Source organism: Pan paniscus, chromosome 6 (genome assembly GCF_029289425.2).
Source record: "Pan paniscus chromosome 6, NHGRI_mPanPan1-v2.0_pri, whole genome shotgun sequence".
NCBI lineage: Eukaryota > Metazoa > Chordata > Mammalia > Primates > Hominidae > Pan > Pan paniscus.
Genome location: NC_073255.2, coordinates 80612697 through 80632508, shown reverse-complemented (window position 1 = coordinate 80632508; position 19812 = coordinate 80612697). Strand labels below are relative to the sequence as shown.

At 43.1% G+C, this 19812-nt stretch overlaps 1 protein-coding gene and 1 pseudogene across 1 annotated transcript in view; one reads left to right on the top strand and one right to left on the bottom strand.

The window, feature by feature from the left end:
- Positions 1–715: 715 nt before the first annotated feature.
- On the bottom strand, positions 716–2874 carry LOC117980987 (uncharacterized protein KIAA2013-like; annotated as a pseudogene).
- Positions 2875–11910: 9036 nt separating this feature from the next.
- Positions 11911–19812, top strand: part of LOC103783255 (integrator complex subunit 4-like protein 2) — a 93434-nt gene continuing 85532 nt past the window's right edge. The window contains 1 exon segment of the mRNA XM_055114990.2: positions 11911–12077. Coding sequence (XP_054970965.1) covers positions 11911–12077 — 167 coding nt within the window.

Here is a 19812-nt window from a genome sequence, read left to right as displayed (position 1 = left end):
AATTGAGAAGCAGTATTGCCCAGTGGTTAAGAGCACTGGTCCTAGAATTTTACTTAGTTTTAAATTCTGGCTCTAAAATGTACTATGATTTGGGGCTTGTGAGGAAGTAATGTGTGTAGAGGCGTTAATTATTAGCACAATGCCTGGAATATAGTAAGCAACCCAGTAAGTGTTAGTAATTATAAGGATCATAAATCTGATTGAATACTTACTCTGTGTCTGACCCTGCACTCAGTGCTAAGGGATTCAGAAATTATTTGACATTCTTCCGAGGAACTTGACATAGAATACTGTTTTTCCTTTGTTTTTTTGTTTTTTGAGATGGAATTTTGCTGTCGCCTAGGCTGGAGTGCAGTGGCACCATCTCTGCTCACTGCAGCCTCCGCCTCCCAGGTTCAAGCAGTTCTCCTGCCTCAGTCTCCCGAATAGCTGGGATTACAGGCACCCCCCACCACGCCTGGCTAATTTCTGTATTTTTAGTAGAGACGGGATTTTGCTATGTTGGCCAGGCTGGTCTCAAGCACCTGGCCTCAGGTGATCCACCAACCTTGGCCTCCCAAAGTGCTGGGATTACAGGTGTGAGCCACTGCGCCTGGCCTGTTTTTTTTTTCTGCCAACATTATCAAACAGTTTCCTATGTACTAACTAATAGACATCTTTATACATCTTTATACAATTTAATTCTTTTTTTTTTTTTTTTTTTTTTGCTATACAGGTTCATTTTATTGAGTGGAAAGCTTACAAAAGGTCCACTGGCCCCTTCCCTCCCCACGTGACACTCATTCCTTCCAATGCAAACTCTGGTGTATCCACACTCACTTCTGTGTCACTGGTTTCCCCCAACAAGGCACAAAGGGCGGGTGCTTCCAAAGGATCCCTTGCTCCTGGCAGCAGGACTTTCAGTGCTGGGTGTCTTGTGCAAATGGTGGCTGAAAGCAGGACTGTTAGTTCACTCAGACACTGGGATCTTCCTTACTCCTGAAGAGGGGCTTGGCTCCAGGCCCACAGTACTCGTTGTAGATGAGCTTGAAGAGGAAGAGGTGGAAGAGGGTGATGAGGGAGGCCAAGCTGAACCAGAAGAGGAAGGGCAGCCCGGGGTCCTGCTGAGCCATGTGCTCATGATGGGCCAGGATGGCCTTGAGGTGCAGTGTGTGCCGCAGGTCCTGCAGGTGTGTGAGGTCGGTGGAGATGTAGAGCAGTGGCGTGATGGGCTGTGTCACCATGACCGAGAAGGTGTGGCCCGTGGGCGCCGAGGTCAGCTCCACTGGCTCGTCCAGGCAGCCTGCCTTGCAGGCATAGATCTTGACAGGCTGGCCACCGGACTCCACGGACTCATGTAGGTAGGGCTTGCCCTCGGCATCCGCCAGCACGGCCAGGTTGATATGGTCGTTCATGTAGCAGATGCCACGCAATGCATAGCTGTTCTGCAGCACGTCGGGGTCGGCCTGGAACTGGAGGTGGTTCTCTGTGAACTGCAGCCCCCCGAAGCTGAGCACCATGCCCTGCAGGATGCCTGGGGCACCCACCTTCACCAGCCCCTTGCAGCCACGCTTCTGGAGGGTCAGCCTCCACAGGTCAGAGAGCTGCAGGATCTGCTGGACGGAGGACAGCCGCCCCGGCCACAGGTTCTCGGCGTGCATGGTGGCGTGCCCGCTGAAGCAGTGATCTTCATAGTTGAGCGTCGACTCCATCTGGTCTCGCTCCCTGTGGCTCAGGGAGGGGCTGAGCAGCGGGGCTGGCGAGCAGGAGAGCATGTAATAGAGCGTCAGGTTCACGGTGAGGCCAGACGGCCTGTGGGTGTCAGTGATCTTCTTCATTTCCACTCCTGGGCTGAAGAGCTGAGCCCAGAGGAGCTGGTGGTCTTGAAGCAGCTCCGCCGCTGGCATCTCCAAGAGCTCCAGCATTTCCTTCTGTGCCAAGTCCTGCAGCGCCTTGAGCTCCTTGGCTGCTTTGCTTTTGGGCACCTGGGGGTTAATGGGGCCAGAGACGTGCACCACCCACAGCACCGTCTCATCCAGCTGCGTCTTGGGAGCCACTTGGAGGCGGTTCACCAGCTTCTTGGCGGCCACCACCACCAGGTGCACCAACCCAGTGGGCGTAGGCGGGGACCGGCCTGAGTAGAGGAGGAACTGATGGTCTCCGACCTTCTCCAGGGTACTGGTGAAGGCCTTGGGGGCTGGGCCGGCAGTGGGCCCCACAGTCTGCAGCGCGGTCACGCGCTCCGTGGGGTTGTTGAGCTGGATGCGCTGCAGGTAGACGTGGGGTCGGCCCCTGTGCGCCAGAAAGCCCTCTTGCAGCAGCACGCAGTCGCGGCCGGACCCCGCGGCAAGGCCAGAGACGGAGGCGGGCCCGGGGCCAGCGGCCACGGGGCCAGGACCTGGGGACCCCAGCTGCAGGCAACGCACGCGGCGCAGCAGCCCCTCCCGCAGCAGCAGCACCGCCTCTCCAGCTTCAGCCAGCGCGCTCAGCGGGCGCAGCTGCACGAAGGGCACAAAGTCCGGCGCCACGGCGGGCTCCCGCTCCCCGGGAGTCACCCACAGCCGATTGGCAGCCACGTCCAGGGCCAGGAAGCCGTTGGCCACCAGGGCCGGCACTCCAGGGCCCAGCGGTACCGCCTCGCCGCGCTCCCGCAGGCCGCGCCAGGCGCGGGTGGCCGCCTCCAGGCAGGCAGACGGCTCGGTGGCGCCCAGCTCACCCCGGGACCAGGGCAGCAGGTGCAGGCCGCCCGCTGCCCGCTGCGCGCCGGACCCCCCCAAACCACAGAAGCAGCAGTAGGAGGCCAAGCAGGCAGAGGAGGCGGCGGGCCCAGCTGCTCGACAGCAGTCCCGGCAGCCCCTTGAGCCCCTGCTGCAGCCACATCGGGCCGCCAGGCGCGGGCAAGGGCGCGAGGGCGGCCGCCGGGCCCGCCGCCCAGCCCACCGGCCCGGCCGCCCGCGCCTCACTGCCCGCCCCAGACCGCGGCGCCCACCCCGGCCCCCGCCGCAACCGCCGCAGCAGCCGCCATCGCTGCTTCCTCCTCCTTCTCCTACAATTTAATTCTTCATTTAGGTTTGTGTCTGGCTGTTGCCCTGGTGTTGTTTATTAATGTTGATCATACAGCTATTTTGGCATTGCCCACAGCTATTGAGGATAAGAAATGTGATGAAGAAAGTGGTAGCTGCCCTCAGTAGAAGCTTATGAAGACGCTGTTTTTAGTTTTAAGGGATCAGTTAATCTACAACTTTTCATAGAGCATTCATTGGTTTAGATCTTAATATTATCCTGAAACTGGATAATACTTTATATTTTGAATTATCCAATTAATGCAACAAACACATGAGGGTCTATGGCATTGGAGTCATTGTTCACATTTATTCACCCAAACTTAACAGTGCTGCTTTTCCTACCCACCCACTCCCCCCTGGGCTTACTCCCTGAAGAGCAAGAACGATTTATTTATTTTTATTTAATTTTTTGAGACAGTCTTGCTCTGGCGCCAAGGCTGAAGTGCAGTGTCGCAATTTCAGCTCACTGCAGCCTCCACCTCCTGGGTTCAAGCGATTCTCCTGCCTCAGCCTTCCGAGTACCTAGGACTACAGGCATACGTGACCATGCCCAGCTAATTTTTGTATTTTTAGTAGAGACGGGATTTTGCCATGTTGGCCAAGCTGGTCTCGAACTCCTGGGCCTCAGGTGATCCGTCCACCTTGGCCTCCCAACGTGCTGGGATTATAGTCGTGAGCCACTGCACCCGGCCAGCAAGAACAATTTAAACATAAGCCAGTTTACGTTTACGTAAACTGCATGTGCACTCCAGAGTCAGAGATTCACCTGGGGATTGTGAATCTGCATTTCCCTCCTGCCTTTCAGTTTAAGCATCTTGTCATTACACGGGATTTTAGTGTTTATAAATGCATGTTCACACAATGTGGCTTCTAAACTATTTTGTGTGTATATATATGTATTATATATGTATATAGATATATGTGTGTGTGTGTGTGTGTGTGTGTGTGTGTATTTGTTGTTGTCGAGACAGGTTCTCACTCTGTTGACCAGGCTGGAGTGCAGTGGTGTGATCATGGCTCACCACCAGAGCCTCAACCTCCCAGGCTCAAGTGATCATCCCACCTAAACCTCCCAAGTAGTTGGGACTACAGGCATGCACCACCACACCTGGCTGATTTTTGTATTTTTTGCAGATATGGGGTTTTGTCATATTGCCTAAGCTGTATTTTGTCTGTCTATTTTTTTTTTTGTGACAGGTTGTTGCTCTGTCACCCAGGCAGTGGCACAATCTTGTCTCACTGTAGCCTTGACCTCCTGGGCTCAAGCAATCCTCTTGCCTCAGCCTCCTGAGTAGCTGAGACCAGAGGCATGCACTACCATGCCCGGCTTACTTTTTTTGTATTTTTTGTAGAGACGAGATTTTGCCATGTTGCCCAGGCTCATCTCAAACTCCCGGACTCAACTGATCCTCCTGCCTTGACCTCTCAAAGTGCTGGGATTACAGGCATGAGCCACCACACCTGGCATAGTTTATCTATTCGTAACAGAAATATTCATTATAATTCTATTGAAAGAAATAGCTGTGTTGCACTTAGAGAACAGTATGTTGATATCCACTCTGGCATGCCTTCCTAAGGGATTTTCAGGTTAATATGACAATTGGAGAATTGAGCCAACTTTAGACCCGTGGTGTAAAGAGAAGTCAAAATTAGTAGGAGTCTGAATCCTTGTCTTCAAGAAGCTTGTAATCTAATTGGAGAGCACATTTATACTGGAAAGCACATCTATAAAACAATTCACAGTAAAGGGTGTAAGGAATCATGAGGATAAATGGCAGCCACAAAAACTGCAAGCATTCTGTCCCATTGTCCCCATAAATACAACCAACATTTTCAAGCAACAAGTCTAGATTTTTGGTTTAGGAAAAAAGGCATCAGTATCATTAGAGGGGATGGGAAAGAGCAAAAGTGGCTTTATCTGTAAAGGCTTCCTGGAATTATTGACTTGTAATTGAACAGGTGCTAGGAGAGAGATAGATAAAAGTCATGAGGATGTTTCAGACACGATGGTCGTTGGGAGCATGAAGGTGTGAATCAAGCCAAACTGTTTATCTTATCATTTGGCTAGATGGTAGGGGACACACGGGAGTGTCACAGCAGTGAGGATCGTCAGGAGCATCACCAGCTGACTCAGGGGTGAAGATAAATTCTCTTGACCATCATATTCCTCATTCTCCTCACTGTCAGCACTGAGGCCTTTTTCGAGTGCTTTCTGAGCCTTCTCATAGTTAAAGTGGTGAATTTTATTGAAAACACTTGTTTTAAAATTTGTCTATTTTATCTAAAAATTTGGTCGTGGCTAAATGATTACCTTGTAAGCCCTTGTGGGAGCCAGTGTGATATAATTAGAGGTCAGAAACAGGAGTCAGGGACCCCAGGTTTTGGCACCTCATTGTCATTTATTAGCTCCATGACCATAGGCAAGTCGCTTAACCTCTCTGCATCTTAGTTTCCTCATCTCCAAAATGTTAGACCAGAATCAGACGTTTTTATGCTATACTTTTTTTTTTTTTTTTTTTTTTTGAGACAGGGTTTTACTCTGTACCAGGCTGGAGCGCAGTGATACAATCATAGCTTACTGTAGCCTCAAACTCCCAGGCTCAAGCGATCCTCCTACCTCTGCCTCCCAAGTAGCTAGGACTACAGGTGTGCACCACCACACCCAGCTAATTTATTTCTCACTATGTTGCCCAAGCTGATCTGAAACTCCTGGCCTCAAGTGATTCTTCTGCCTTGGCCTCCCGAAGAATTTTTTTTTTCTTTTCAATGACACTTTAAAAAAAAATTTTTTTTTAAATTTTTTAAAATTATACTTTAATTTTTAGGGTACGTGTGCACAACATGCAGGTTTGTTACATATGTATACATGTGCCATGTTGGTGTGCCGCACCCATTAACTCTTCATTTAACATTAGGTATATCTCCTAATGCTATCCCTCCTCCCTCCCCCCACCCCACAACAAGCAACAGTGTATGATGTTCCCCTTCCTGTGTCCATGTATTCTCATTGTTCAATTCCCACCTATGAGTGAGAACACGCGGTGTTTGGTGTTTTGTCCTTGAGAGAGTTTGCTGAGAATGATGGTTTCAAGCTTCATCCATGTCCCTACAAAGGACATGAACTCACCATTTTTTATGGCTGCATAGTATTCCATGGTGTATATGTGCCACATTTTCTTAATCCAGTCTATCATTGATGGACATTTGGGTTGGTTCCAAGTCTTTGCTATTCTGAATAGTGCCACAATAAACATACGTGTGCATGTGTCTTTATAGTGGCATGATTTATAATCCTTTCGGTATATACCCAGTAATGGGATGGCTGGGTCAAATGGGATTTCTAGTTCTAGATCCCTGAGGAATCACCACACTGTCTTCCACAATGGTTGAACTAGTTTAGAGTCCCACCAACAGTGTAAAAGTGTTCCTATTTCTCCACATCCTCTCCAGCACCTGTTGTTTCCTGACTTTTTAATGATCACCATTCTAACTGGTGTGAGATGGTATCTCATTGTGGTTTTGATTTGCATTTCTCTGATGGCCAGTGATGATGAGCATTTTTTCATGTGTCTTTTGGCTGCATAAATGTCTTCTTTTGAGAAGTGTCTGTTCATATCCTTCACCCACTTTTTGATGGGGTTGTTTTTTTCTTGTAAATTTGTTTGAGTTCATTGTAGATTCTGGATATTAGCCCTTTGTCAGGTGAGTAGACTGCAAAAATTTTCTCCCATTCTGTAGGTTGCCTGTTCACTGTGATGGTAGTTTCTTTTGCTTTGCAGAAGCTCTTTAGTTTAATTAGATCCCATTTGTCAGTTTTGGCTTTTGTTGCCATTGCTTTTGGTGGTTTAGACATGAAGTCCTTGCCCATGCCTGGGTCCTGAATGGTATTGCCTAGGTTTTCTTCTAGGGTTTTTATGGTTTTAGGTCTAACATTTAAGTCTTTAATCCATCTTGAATTAATTTTTGTATAAGATGTAAGGAAGGGATCCAGTTTCAGCTTTCTACATATGGCTGGCCAGTTTTCCCAGCACCATTTATTAAAAAGGGAATCCTTTCCCCATTTCTTGTTTTTGTCAGGTTTGCCAAAGATCAGATAGTTGTAGATATGCGGCATTATTTCTGAGGGCTCTATTCTGTTCCATTGGTCTATATCTCTGTTTTGGTACCAGTACCATGCTGTTTTGGTTACTGTAGCCTTGTAGTATAGTTTGAAGTCAGGTAGCATGATGCCTCCAGCTTTGTTTTTCTGGCTTAGGAGTGACTTGGCAATGCGGGCTCTTTTTTGGTTCCATATGAACTTTAAAGTAGTTTTTTCCAATTCTGTGAAGAAAGTCATTGGTAGCTTGATGGGGATGGCATTGAATCTATAAATTACCTTGGGCAGTGTGGCCGTTTTCACGATATTGATTCTTCCTACCCATGAGTGTGGAATGTTCTTCCATTTGTTTGTATCCTCTTTTATTTCATTGAGCAGTGGTTTGTAGTTTTCCTTGAAGAGGTCCTTCACATCCCTTGTAAGTTGGATTCCTGAGTATTTTATTCTCTTTGAAGCAATTGTGAATGGGAGTTCACTCATGATTTGGCTCTCTGTTTGTCTGTTATTGGTGTATAAGAATGCTTGTGATTTTTGCACATTGATTCTGTATCCTGAGACTTTGTTGAAGTTGCCTATCAGTTTAAGGAGATTTTGGGCTGAGACGATGGGGTTTTCTAGATATACAGTCATGTCATCTGCAAACAGGGAGAATTTGACTTCCTCTTTTCCTAATTGAATACCCTTTATTTCCTTCTCCTGCCTCATTGCCCTGGCCAGAACTTCCCACACTGTGTTGAATAGGAGTGGTGAGAGAGGGCATCCCTGTCTTGTGCCAGTTTTCAAAGGGAATGCTTCCAGTTTTTGCCCATTCAGTATGATATTGGCTGTGGGTTTGTCATAGATAGCTCTTATTATTTTGAGATACAGTCCATCAATACCCAGTTTATTGAGAGTTTTTAGCATGAAGGGTTGTTGAATTTTGTCAAAGGCCGTTCTGCATGTATTGAGATAATCGTATGGTTTTTGTTGTTGGTTCTGTTTATATGCTGGATTACATTTATTGATTTGCGTATGTTGAACCAGCCTTGCATCCCAGGGATGAAGCCCACTTGATCATGCTGGATAAGCTTTTTCATGTGCTGCTGGATTCAGTTTGCCAGTGTTTTGTTGAGGATTTTTGCATCGATGTTCATCAGGGATATTGGTCTAAAATTCTCTTTTTTTGTTGTGTCTCTGCCAGGCTTTGGTATCAGGATGATGCTGGCCTCATAAAATGAGTTAGGGAGGATTTCCTCTTTTTCTATTGATTGGAATCGTTTCAGAAGGAATGGTACCAGCTCCTCCTTTTACCTCTGGTAGAATTCGGCTGTGAATCCATCTGGTCCCGGACTTTTTTTGGTTGGTAAGCTCTTAATTATTGCCACAATTTCAGAGCCTGTTATTGGTCTATTCAGAGATTCAACTTCTTCCTGGTTTAGTCTTGGGAGGGTGTATGTGTCGAGGAATGTATCCATTTCTTCTAGATTTTCTAGTTTATTTGCGTAGAGGTGTTTATAGTATTCTGTGATGGTAGTTTGTATTTCTGTGGGATTGGTGGTGATATCCCCTTTATCATTCAATGAAACTTTTTACAAATAAAAACTTTACTACTTTACTCAAAACCCTGTTATACAAAACAGAACTGATCTGCTAGGGAGTTAGAAGTCCCAACTGCTTACCTAACCCTTCCTTCTCAGAGTCCTCCCAGGGACCTTAAGGCTCAGGAGAACACAGCTGGAAAATCCCTGGACTAGATCCCTTAGGTCCCTTCTAGAATGTAACAATTTCTGAATCTTATATTGATAAATGGAGTGGAATTTCTTAAAAACAATTTTCAGGAGGCAATGCAGTTTTAAATACGTACGTATTGTATGCCATGCTGTAAGATATTGCTAGATACAGTGAGCAATAGGAAAAGGTAAACACAGCTCTTCCTTTAAGCAGCACACTTAGAAGAGTAAGAGGGGAACAAAAGAGCTATAACTTATATATGATATTGTATGTATTATATGTAATATAATATATAATATATAATTTATTGTTATAACACAACTCATACTACATAGATTGAAGTCAACAAGAATTTTCTCCCTAAAAATAACTACAGAGATTAAGAATAGCAAAAGGAAAATGAATGCGTATGTTTTAATTCTGCAAAAAGTTCGGGCACAGTGACTCAGCCTGTAATCCCAGCAGAAGGATAACTTGAGCTCAGGAGTTTGAGACCAGCCTGTGCAGCATAATGAGACCTTGTATCTACAAAAAAATTTTGAAAATTAGCCAGGCATGGTGGCGAGCACTTGTATTCCCAGGTACTCAGGAGGCTGAGGTGGGAGGATCACTTGATCCCTGGAGGTCAACGCTGCAGTGAGCCACGATCAAACCACTGTACCCCAGCCTGTGTAACAGAGCGACTGCCTCAAAAATAATATTTGTCAAAATAGCTTGTCTTTGTATCACTGCCACATTGCTTGTCTGAAGCGAAGCTGACTCACTTTGTTATCATAAGTGATCTTACCAAAGACCAAGTTGTCCAGTTGCCTTGGAGTGTAGGTCGTGCGTTGCCAGCACCCTGGGGCTGTGTACAATGGCCAGGCTGAGGGGACCTTGTGGTTACCCCCATGGGACTTGTAACTTGTCAAGTGGGAAGGTGGTACCAAGTGAAGAAGGGTAGGGTCCTTGGTTTTGGCCTCACGTGGTTCTTCCCAGAATGAATGGTGAAAAAATTATAATTCTGCAGAAAAATTTAAATTCTATTTTACTTACTTTTTGGATGGGAGATAGGTGTACACATGGCACTAAAATTCAAAAGGAACTTAAGGAGGCCAGGCACGGTGGCTCACACCTGCAATCCCAGCACTTTGGGAAGCCAAGGTGGGCAGATCACTTGAGGTCAAGAGTTCGAGACTAGCATGGCCAACATGGTGAAACCCCCCCGTCTCTACTAAAAATACAAAAATTAGCTGGGCATGGCGGTGTGTGCCTGTAATCCCAGCTACTTGGGAGGCTGAGGCAAGAGAATCACTTGAACCCAGGAGGCAGAGGTTGCAGTGAGCAAGGTCATGCCATTGCACTCTAGTCTGGGCAACAGAGTAAGACTCCATCTCAAAAAATAAAAATAAAAACAGCGTCTTCCTCTAGGAAGTGGGGCTGGAAGACTTTTACTTTTTCTGTTATACTTTTGTACTATTGCAAGTTTTAAAATCATGTATTTCACAGTAAATCCAGAAGAAATTATGCACTTAATTTTTCTGGGTGAATTGTGTTATAGAGGTAATACAGGATTATTAAATCATAGGATACACGGAGAGGAGTTTAGTGTGATAAGATCCAAACAGATTGGCAAATTTCGAAGAACTTTACTGCTAGGCCAACACGTTTAGATTCCAAAATAGAACAAACATATTTAGAAGCAATATTCTGGCCCTTTAACAGTTTATTCTGTTTGTTTTTCCTTCTTTGATTACTTACAGTTGTAATACCTTTTAAAGACATTTTATCTCTTCCTTATTCCAAATTTAATTTAATACATAGAATATGTATATTTACAAAATATGTTAACTAAATGAATTATTTTTGAATTATTTTGAGACTTTCTAAAATAGTTTAAAGTATCTTGAGTTGTCATGAAACTAACTTTGAAAGGTGCTGATTTAAAGTGACAATATTTGTGGCCATGCAAGAAAAGAGGCACTGGACATTTTAATAAGCAGTTTAATAGAATTTAAATATATGGCATCCAATTACCGACAGAATACAAAGCATCATAAAGTATGATTTGCAGACATATTTTATAAATTGGAACACCTTAAGGATTCATGGCATTTGTGTAAAATGTGTGGTCGTTAACACATTTTAATACATTGATTCTATTGTGGAAGGTCGTGTGACATGGAATGTTAAACAATTAAAATGGTCAAATGTACTTCCATGTTTATGTGATTTGCATTCATAGGAAGAAAATGGGTAATGCCGAAGGAACATTGGCCTAGAGAAGCTTACTGAAGCAAGGGAATTTGGAGTGAGACTTTCTCCCGCTGCGGCTTTCTGCCCCCACACCGCGGCTTTTGCAGCTTTTTGCCTCCGCCGCCGCGGCGTTTTGCCGCCGCGGCTTTTTGCCCCCGCTGCCGGGGCTTTTTGCTCCCCCGCGGCCGGGGCTTTTTGCCCGCCGCGGCTTTTTGCCCGCCGAGGCTTTTTGCCCCCCTTTGCCGCGGCTTTTTGCCCGCCGCGGCTTTTTGCCCCCCTTTGCCGCGGCTTTTTGCCCGCCGCGGTTTTTTGCCCCCCGCCGCCGCGGCTTTTTGCCACCGCCGCTTTTTGCCCCCCGCCGCCGCGGCTTTTTGCGCCCGTCGCCCTGGCTTTTTGCCCTCGCGGCCGCGGCTTTTTGCTCCCCGCCGCCGCGGCTTTTTGTGGGTTTTTTGCCCCAGCTCCCACTGCTTTTTGTCCCCCCCCCGCCGCGGCTTTATGCCCCCGCCCCGGCGGCTTTCTTCCACCGCGGCTTTTTGCCCCGCATTTTTGCCCCCCGCCGCCGCGGCTTTCTGCTCCCGCCGCCGCGGCTTTCTGCTCCCGCCGCCGCGGCTCTGAGGGCGGGAGCGGCAGACTCCGCTGCCAGCTCTACTGGCGTCCTGGCAAGGGCAGCGCCGAGGGGCGCTCCCGGTCCAGCTCTCCCGGCTCGGGGGTTCCTTGCCTAGGCGCCCGAGCCCCGGGCTCCCTGCCTCGGCCGCTGTGGCCTGCATAGAGCGGCACTGTGCGCGGAGGCAATGGGAGAGAAGAAGGAGGGCGGTGGCGGGGGTGATGCAGCGGCCGCTGAGGGTGGCGCAGGGGGCACGGCCAGCCCGGGGCTGCAGCAGTGCGGGCAGCTCCAGAGGCTCATCGGCATCTCCATTGGCAGCCTGCGCGGGCTGGGCACCAAGTGTGCTGTGTCCAACGACCTCACCGAGCAGGAGATACGGACCCTGGAGGTAAGGGGTTTGGGGACCTGGGCTGGGCTCGAGGAGCGGCCCGGACACCTCCCTTGAGGCCCCAGTTCACTCCTGGCCGAGTTGCATCCTTGAGCCCGCGTCGCGCCCTTGGAGGCTTCCCCTCCCTCCTGCACTCGCTGATGCGGCAGCCGAGGGACCCGGGACCAGCCCTCACCTTGGGCAGGATTTGTGGGGCGGGTGCTTGGTGGGAACTGGGATGGAGGCTCTAGGGTCCCGTGGGGCGAGGGGGGGGGTGGGTGGGCTGCGCACGGACATCCCCTTACCCCCCGAATTTCCATCTGGTCTAGCCCTCTCATCTTGTAGGTGAGGAAACCAAAGGCCTGAGGGGGAACTGACTTGCCAGGAACCCCTGTTAAGGAGAATTAACAAAGTGTGGTTATTAAAGGAGAACTGAGTTGGGAGTCAGACCTGGAGTCCCACACCCTTGGTTAAGTCATTATACCACCTTGAGTCTGGCCTGTTGACTGAGGGTGAGCCACTCCAGCCTCGTCTGATTGTGGGGTCTTGACCTCGAGGGGTTTCGTGCAGGAAGAAGCAAATGGGTTTGCTTTCCTAGCTCTGTCCAGTACTTTAGGGACCCTGAGGACTGAAGAGATTCTTGGAGAGCCATCTGGTGTATGTCATGGGTGGGCGTTTCTTGAAGGTCTGTCTGCCCAGTGGGCTGGCTCAGCCCGAATGAACTGTCTTGAATCTTTGGAGTTGTGTGTGTACTTTTAAGGGCTTCTCATCCTTGCACCAAAAGATCCCCTGGAAATTAGGTGGGAAAACCTTACCTTTTGTGGGGCCTTGTGTTTGTCTTAAAAGTTCATGCACATGGCCAGGTGTGGTGGCTCCCACCTGTTATCCTGTCCTGGATCCCTTGAGTCAAAGAGTTTGAGACCAACCTGGACAATACAGTGAGACCCCATCTCTACAAAAGATAAAATATTAGCCAGGGGTGGCTGTGCGCATCTGTAGTCCCAGCTAGTACTGTGGCTGAGGCGGGAGGAGCACTTGAGCCTGCACTGAGCTGTGATCTCACCAGTGTACTCCAGCCTGGGCCACAGAGCAAGACCTTGACTCAACAACAACAACAACAAAAATTCTTGAAGATTTTGCATTCTGTCCCAGTATCCATTGGTTTTCATGTCAAGATAATGTGAGAAATTCTTTACAATTGCTTCCAGAAGGAATAGCCTTTTGATTTAGTGCACAGGTGTCCAGTCTTTTGGCTTCTCAGGCCCACATTGGAAGAAGACTGCTCCTGGGCCACACATAAAATACACTAATGCTAACAACAGCTGATGAGCTGAAAAAAAAAAAAAGGTTTGTGCAGAATTTTGGTGATACCCACGACCAAAGATAGGCGGAAAAGTCCTTGTAGTCACAGGGTTGGACACGGCTGATCTAGTGTCTTGTCGTCCGTTTTGGCTTTTTCCCTGTTTCCAGAATGCAGGTAGAGATGTAGAGACGTGCTCTCAGGACAGCTGTTGAGATAAAAAAAATTCGTTGTCATTTATTCCCAAGGACAGCTGTTTGTCATTTGCATTGAAAAAGTCTCCATTCAAACTGCTGTCACATATAAAATCTATTTATATAAGTCTGTATTTTTCTGTTGTCTTGGCCTTTGTGGGCAGTAGTGTGTTTTAACCAAGCAAACTGTCCTTCCAAATAATGAAGCCGAAGTCAGCCTGCCTGCTTGCCATTTTTCTTCCCCTTCCATTTTTCTAACCTCAGGATGGTTGTAAGAATGAATTAAGATTTGTGTTTAAGGCCGGGCACAGTGTCTCAGGCCTGTAATCCCAGCACTTTGGGAGGCGGAGACGGATGTATCACTTGAGCTCAGGAGTCCAAGACCAGCCTGGGCAACATACTGAGACTCCGTCTTGTATAATTAAATTAAAATTTAAAAAAAGAAGAGAAAAAGACCTGTGCTTAAAATTTAAAAAAAGGGGGGAAAGTGTAATGCAAAATGTGGACTATGCCAGCCATGATTGGGAAAAATAATTTTTCATACAGCATTATCTGTAGACTTGTATTAGCAGCATACTGGTCATAAGCGTTTTGCTTTCCTCAAATATGTTGAGGTAAGCTACTTTAAAGTGTGGTGGGGCTTTCTTCCACGTGGCTCCTGGAGGTGTTGAGTCCCAATTTAGCCAATTAATTTGGGTTTAGTTTTGATATGGATAAGGGAGACCAGCTTCATTCACGGTGCACACACAGTTTTGCCAGTAAGGAAAAAAAAAGCCACCTGAATGTTCCTACTCATTAGATGCTATCTGGAGAGCTCCTACCCCACCCCCACCAAGGCCCGGGCCCTTAAAAAGACTCAATGCAGCCTTTCTGTATCTCATACTGTATTCTTCAAGATGCTCCTGTGAAAGAAAGTTGTGCTGCACCAGCCATCTCCCTCCTGAAGATCCCTGCGGATGAGGATTTGTGTTTTAAAGGTTCTGAGAAGTCCTGCAACAACAGTTCTCAAACTTATTTGTCCAGGGGATCTTTTCTTCCACTGAACGTAGTTGGGGAGACACGGCCTTAAGCCTTGAGCAGAGAAAGAGACAAGAAACTGTTGGCTCACTTACAACCAAGTGTTGTGTTTATGTTTTAGGTTTTTATGAAACTGAGGTGCTGTTTGAGGTTCTAAATCAAACTGGGTGGTTGAAGAGAGGCTGGTATCCCTGTAGACTTAGCCAGCCATGAGAGGTTGCCTTTTGTTGAAGGAGGTGTTTTACAAAGGGAAATAGGGTGTCTCCTGGGCATCACATTAGCACTTAAATACATGTATCACTGAAATGAAATGAAATGATGAAATGATCAAATGAAGAAACGTAATGATGAAATGATGAAATGAAATGATGAAATGATGAGATTAGATGAAATGATGAAATCGAATGATGAAATGAAATAATGAAATGATGAAACAAAATGGTGAAATGAAATGAGGAAATGAAATGAAATGATGAACTGATGAAGTGAAATAATGAAGTGAAATGATGAAAAGATGATGAAATGAAATGATATGAAATGATGAAATGATGAAGTGAAACAATGAAATGAAATGATGAAATGAAAAGATGATGAAATGAAGAAATGATATGAAATGATGAGATGAAATGTAATGAAGTGATGAAGTGAAATGATGAAATAATGAAATGAAATGATGAATTGATGACATGAAATGATGAAATGACAAGATTAAAAGGTGAAATGAAACGAAATGATTAAATGAAATGACGAGATGAAAAGATGAAATGATGAGATGAAATGAAATCATTAGATGAAATGATGAAATCATGAGATGAAGTGAAATGATGAAATGATAAGATGAAATGAGAAATGGAATGATGAAATGGAATGATGATGAAATGGTGAAATGAAGTGAAATGAAATGATGAAATGATGAAGAAATGATATGAAATGATGGAATGAAATGATGAAATGAAGTGAAATAATGAAATGATGAAATAAGGAAATGAAATGAATTGACAAAATGAAATGATGAATGACGAAATGAAAAGATGAAATGAAATGAAATAATGAAATGAGATGAAAAGATGCTATGAATTGATGAGATGAAATGAAATCATGAGATGAAATGATGAGATGAAATCATGAGATGAAATGATGAGATGAAGTGAAATGATGAAATGATGAGATGAAATGATGAAATGAAATAATGAAATGAAAGGATGAAATGATGAGATGAAATGATGAAATGATGAAATGGAATGATGAAATGAAATGATGAAATGGTGAAATGAAATGAGGAAATGAAATGAAATGATGAAGTGAAATGAAATGAAATGATGAAATGAAAAGATCAAATGATGAAATGATATGAAATGATGAAGTGAAGTGAAATGATTAATGAAATAATGAAATGATGAATTGATGAAATGAAATGATGAGATGAAAAGATGAAATGAAATGATGAAATGAGATGAAAAGATGAAATGAGATGAAATGAAATGATGAGATGAAATGAAATCATGAGATGAAATTATGAAATGATGAGATGAAGTGAAATGATGAAATGAGGAAATGCAATGATGAGATGAAATGATGAAATGAAATAATGAAATGAAAGGATGAAATGATGAGATGAAATGATGAAAGGATGAAATGAAATGAAATGATGAAATGAGGAAATGATAAGTCAAATGATGAAATGATGAAATGGAAAGATGAAATGATGAAATGATATGAAATGAAATGAAATGATATTAAATGATGAAATGATGAAATGAAGTCAAATGATGAAATGATGAAATAAATGAAATGAATTGATGAAATAAAATAATGAAATGATGAGATGAAATGAAATGATGAAATGATGGAATGATGAAATGAAATGATGAAATGGTGAAATGAAATGAAGAAATGAAATGATGAAGTGAAATGATGAAATGAAATGATGAAATGAAAAGTTCAAATGAAGAAATGATGTGAAATGATGAAATGAAGTGAAATGATTAATGAAGTGATGAAATGATGAATTGATGAAATGATGAGATGAAAAGATGAAATGATGAGATGAAAAGATGAAATGAGATGAAATGAAATCATGAGATGAAATGAAATCATGAGATGAAATTATGAAATGAGATGAAGTGAAATGATGAAATGAGGAAATGCAATGATGAGATGAAATGATGAAATGAAATAATGAAATGAAAGGATGAAATGATGAAAGGATGAAATGAAATGAAATGATGAAATGAGGAAATGAAATGATGAAATGAAATGATAAGTCAAATGATGAAATGATGAAATGGAAAGATGAAATGATGAAATGAAATGATGAAATGATATGAAATGATGAAGTCAAATGATGAAATGATGAAATAAGTGAAATGAAATGAATTGATGAAATAAATGAATTGAGATGAAAAGATGCAATGATGAAATGACGAGATGAAAAGATGAAATAAAATGATGAGATGAAATGCAATGATGAGATGAAATCATGAGATGAAATGAAATGATGAGATGAAGTGAAATGATGAAATGAAATGTTGAGATGAAATGATGAAATGAAAGAATGAAATGAAATGATATGATGAAATGAAATGATGCAACAAAATGATGAAAGGATGAAATAATGAAATGAGATGAAAAGATGAAATGAGATGAAAAGATGAAATGATGAGATGAAATCATGAGATGAAATGATGAGATGAAATGTTGAGATGAAATGATGAAACGAAATGATGAAAGGATGTAATGAAATGAGGAAATGAAATGAAATGATGAAATAGATGAACCAAAAATACTTATTCATTTTTTTTCTTGGCATCCTTCTAAGAGTATTTTAGTGAGGTTAATTTCTAAAACTAAATTGCTATTCAATGACTTTACAGTTGGCCTTTGCACCACAGGGGTTTGAACTGTGCAGGTCCACTTAGCAAAACCAACAATTCTACATCCTTCTCCACACCCTGCCCATGAAAAGGATGAGGATGAAGACCTGTTTGATCATCTACTTCCATTTAATAACTAGTAAATATATTTTCCTTATGATTTTCTTTTTCTTTTCTCTGGCATGTTTGTTAAGAATACAGTATATAAGACATATAACATATTAAATATGTGTTAATTGACTGCTTGTGTTATTTGTAAGGCTTACAGTAGGCTATTAGTAGTTAAGTTTTGGGGGAGTCAAAGTTATAGTGGATTTTCTACTGTGCAGGGGGGCCAGCACCCCAACCTCCGTGTTGCTTAAGGGTCAACTGTACATGTTATTTCCTTTCCTGTAAGAGAAAAATGATGAGAAGGTCTTTTCTCCAATAAGTGTATTCAAAATGTAGCAGACTTGAAATGTGTTGGCGCCACCATTTTGCGTCTCACTTTGAAAACTTATTATTAAAAATCATACTAAAGCCTTACTTTTCCAACCTTAGAAAAAATGTTACAAAGAAAAGGAGTGAAACCATGCTAGTTTGCCCTGAAATTTGAAATTATCTTGTAAAAATATATTTTTACATTAATTGCTTCCAAAATAGAGATCAGTTGCATACAAATGGCAGGTCACCCTAATCCACCCTATGACTGCACTTAGATTCGTGAGGAATTGTGCCATCTAGAAAGGACAGAGAAGAGGAATAGAGTGCTCTGCGTCTTGAAATATAAACATGCACATAGACACATGCTTTGATTCTGTTATCACTGTGTACTTACTGCTAGGAAGAGGGCGTGTTTGTGTATTTTTATGCTAATTGTTATGCAAGTTGTTAATGATTTAGGCTTTCAGAACCATATAAAGGTTTTTTCCTTTCAGATATAAACTGTCTTGCATTGTTCTTCTGATCATATGAGGGATAAATTTGCCTAAATATTCTTCAGACCATAATGTTATGTCCATATAAATGCCAGTAGCAAGAGTAGAATCAACCACAACTGCCTTTGTAATTATTAAAAGCATGTGTGCCCATAAGTAATTGGCATTTTATATAATCAAGAATCTTTGATATAATAATCTCTCAACTATTTGAAACATGGCTCACATATATTAATTTTATATGCAAATATATGTATAATATCATTGTATATGAAACTAAATTTTGGACTTTAGAACAGCTACTTAGAATCTTGACTTAAATGTCCACAGTAATATTTGACTTAAAAAAATTTAGCCCACTGTCACTATGATGAAAAAAATTACTATAAAATTGTTTAAAAATTTTTTCCACCCTAACGTTTAGAACATTCTCACATTTGTGGTTAAAACCTATTGTGATTGTTCCTAGAATTTAGATAAAAAATGTTCCAGAAAGTTTGAAGAGAAGCACTTCAGTCAATTTGTATTTGTTCAAGCATGAAGAAATGGCATTTCATTGACATTTTAAAAACTATTCAGATTCCCTCTTTGAATTCAAGTGTTTCAAAGATATCTTATTTTTAAATACCAAAATAGGAATAGAATATGAAGGGCTGGTTATGAGTAATATGATACACTTTTATGAGAGGATGAGATCACAATAACAATAGCTCCTCTCATAGAATAGCCAGCAAGTCTCCACTAAATAACAGTGCCTTGATTTTATAGATGTTTAATCTTGGATATTGAGTTCATGTGAACCATTTGTAGACACAGGAGTTTATTAAAGAATTATATAATATCTTTCAAGTATTTAGAATAGTGTTGAAATTAAGCTTGCATCCCCACGATTTTCAGAGGTTCTGATGCCTAATAAACTCAGCCCCTTGTATGCCAAAATTGGCTTAAAGCCCACCCGTTACCCAAGCTACACTTCAAGCATCAAGGCTCAAAAATGTAATTTTAAATATGCAAGAGTTTGAGGAATTCACTACTCACACTTTCTTGAACAGTCTATCCAAGTGCATCAAGCAAAATGTGAGTAAAGAAATTTTGACCAAAGGATTGATAGTAATGTTGAATACGTTTAATAGTAGATCTAAGATTAAAAGGTGAGAGTGAGGGTGAGAAGAGTGTATGAATGCTTTGTGTTCTGACAAAGAGAATGTAGCACCCATGTCCTACCTGCTCGGTTGCATTGCCAGTGCCCACGGTAGGCTATTTTATCCCAGTTTTTAGGTTTTTTTGTTTTGTTTTGTTTTTTTCTTTTCAGGAGAGTTAGTCCAAGACCAATAACTCCATAACTGGTAGAATTGGAAGACTTCAATAGTGCTTAACATTTTGTACATAGCTTTATAACAGTTTTCTTTTTCTTTTTTTCTGAGAGATTCTTTTCAATATACCCAATCATGGTTG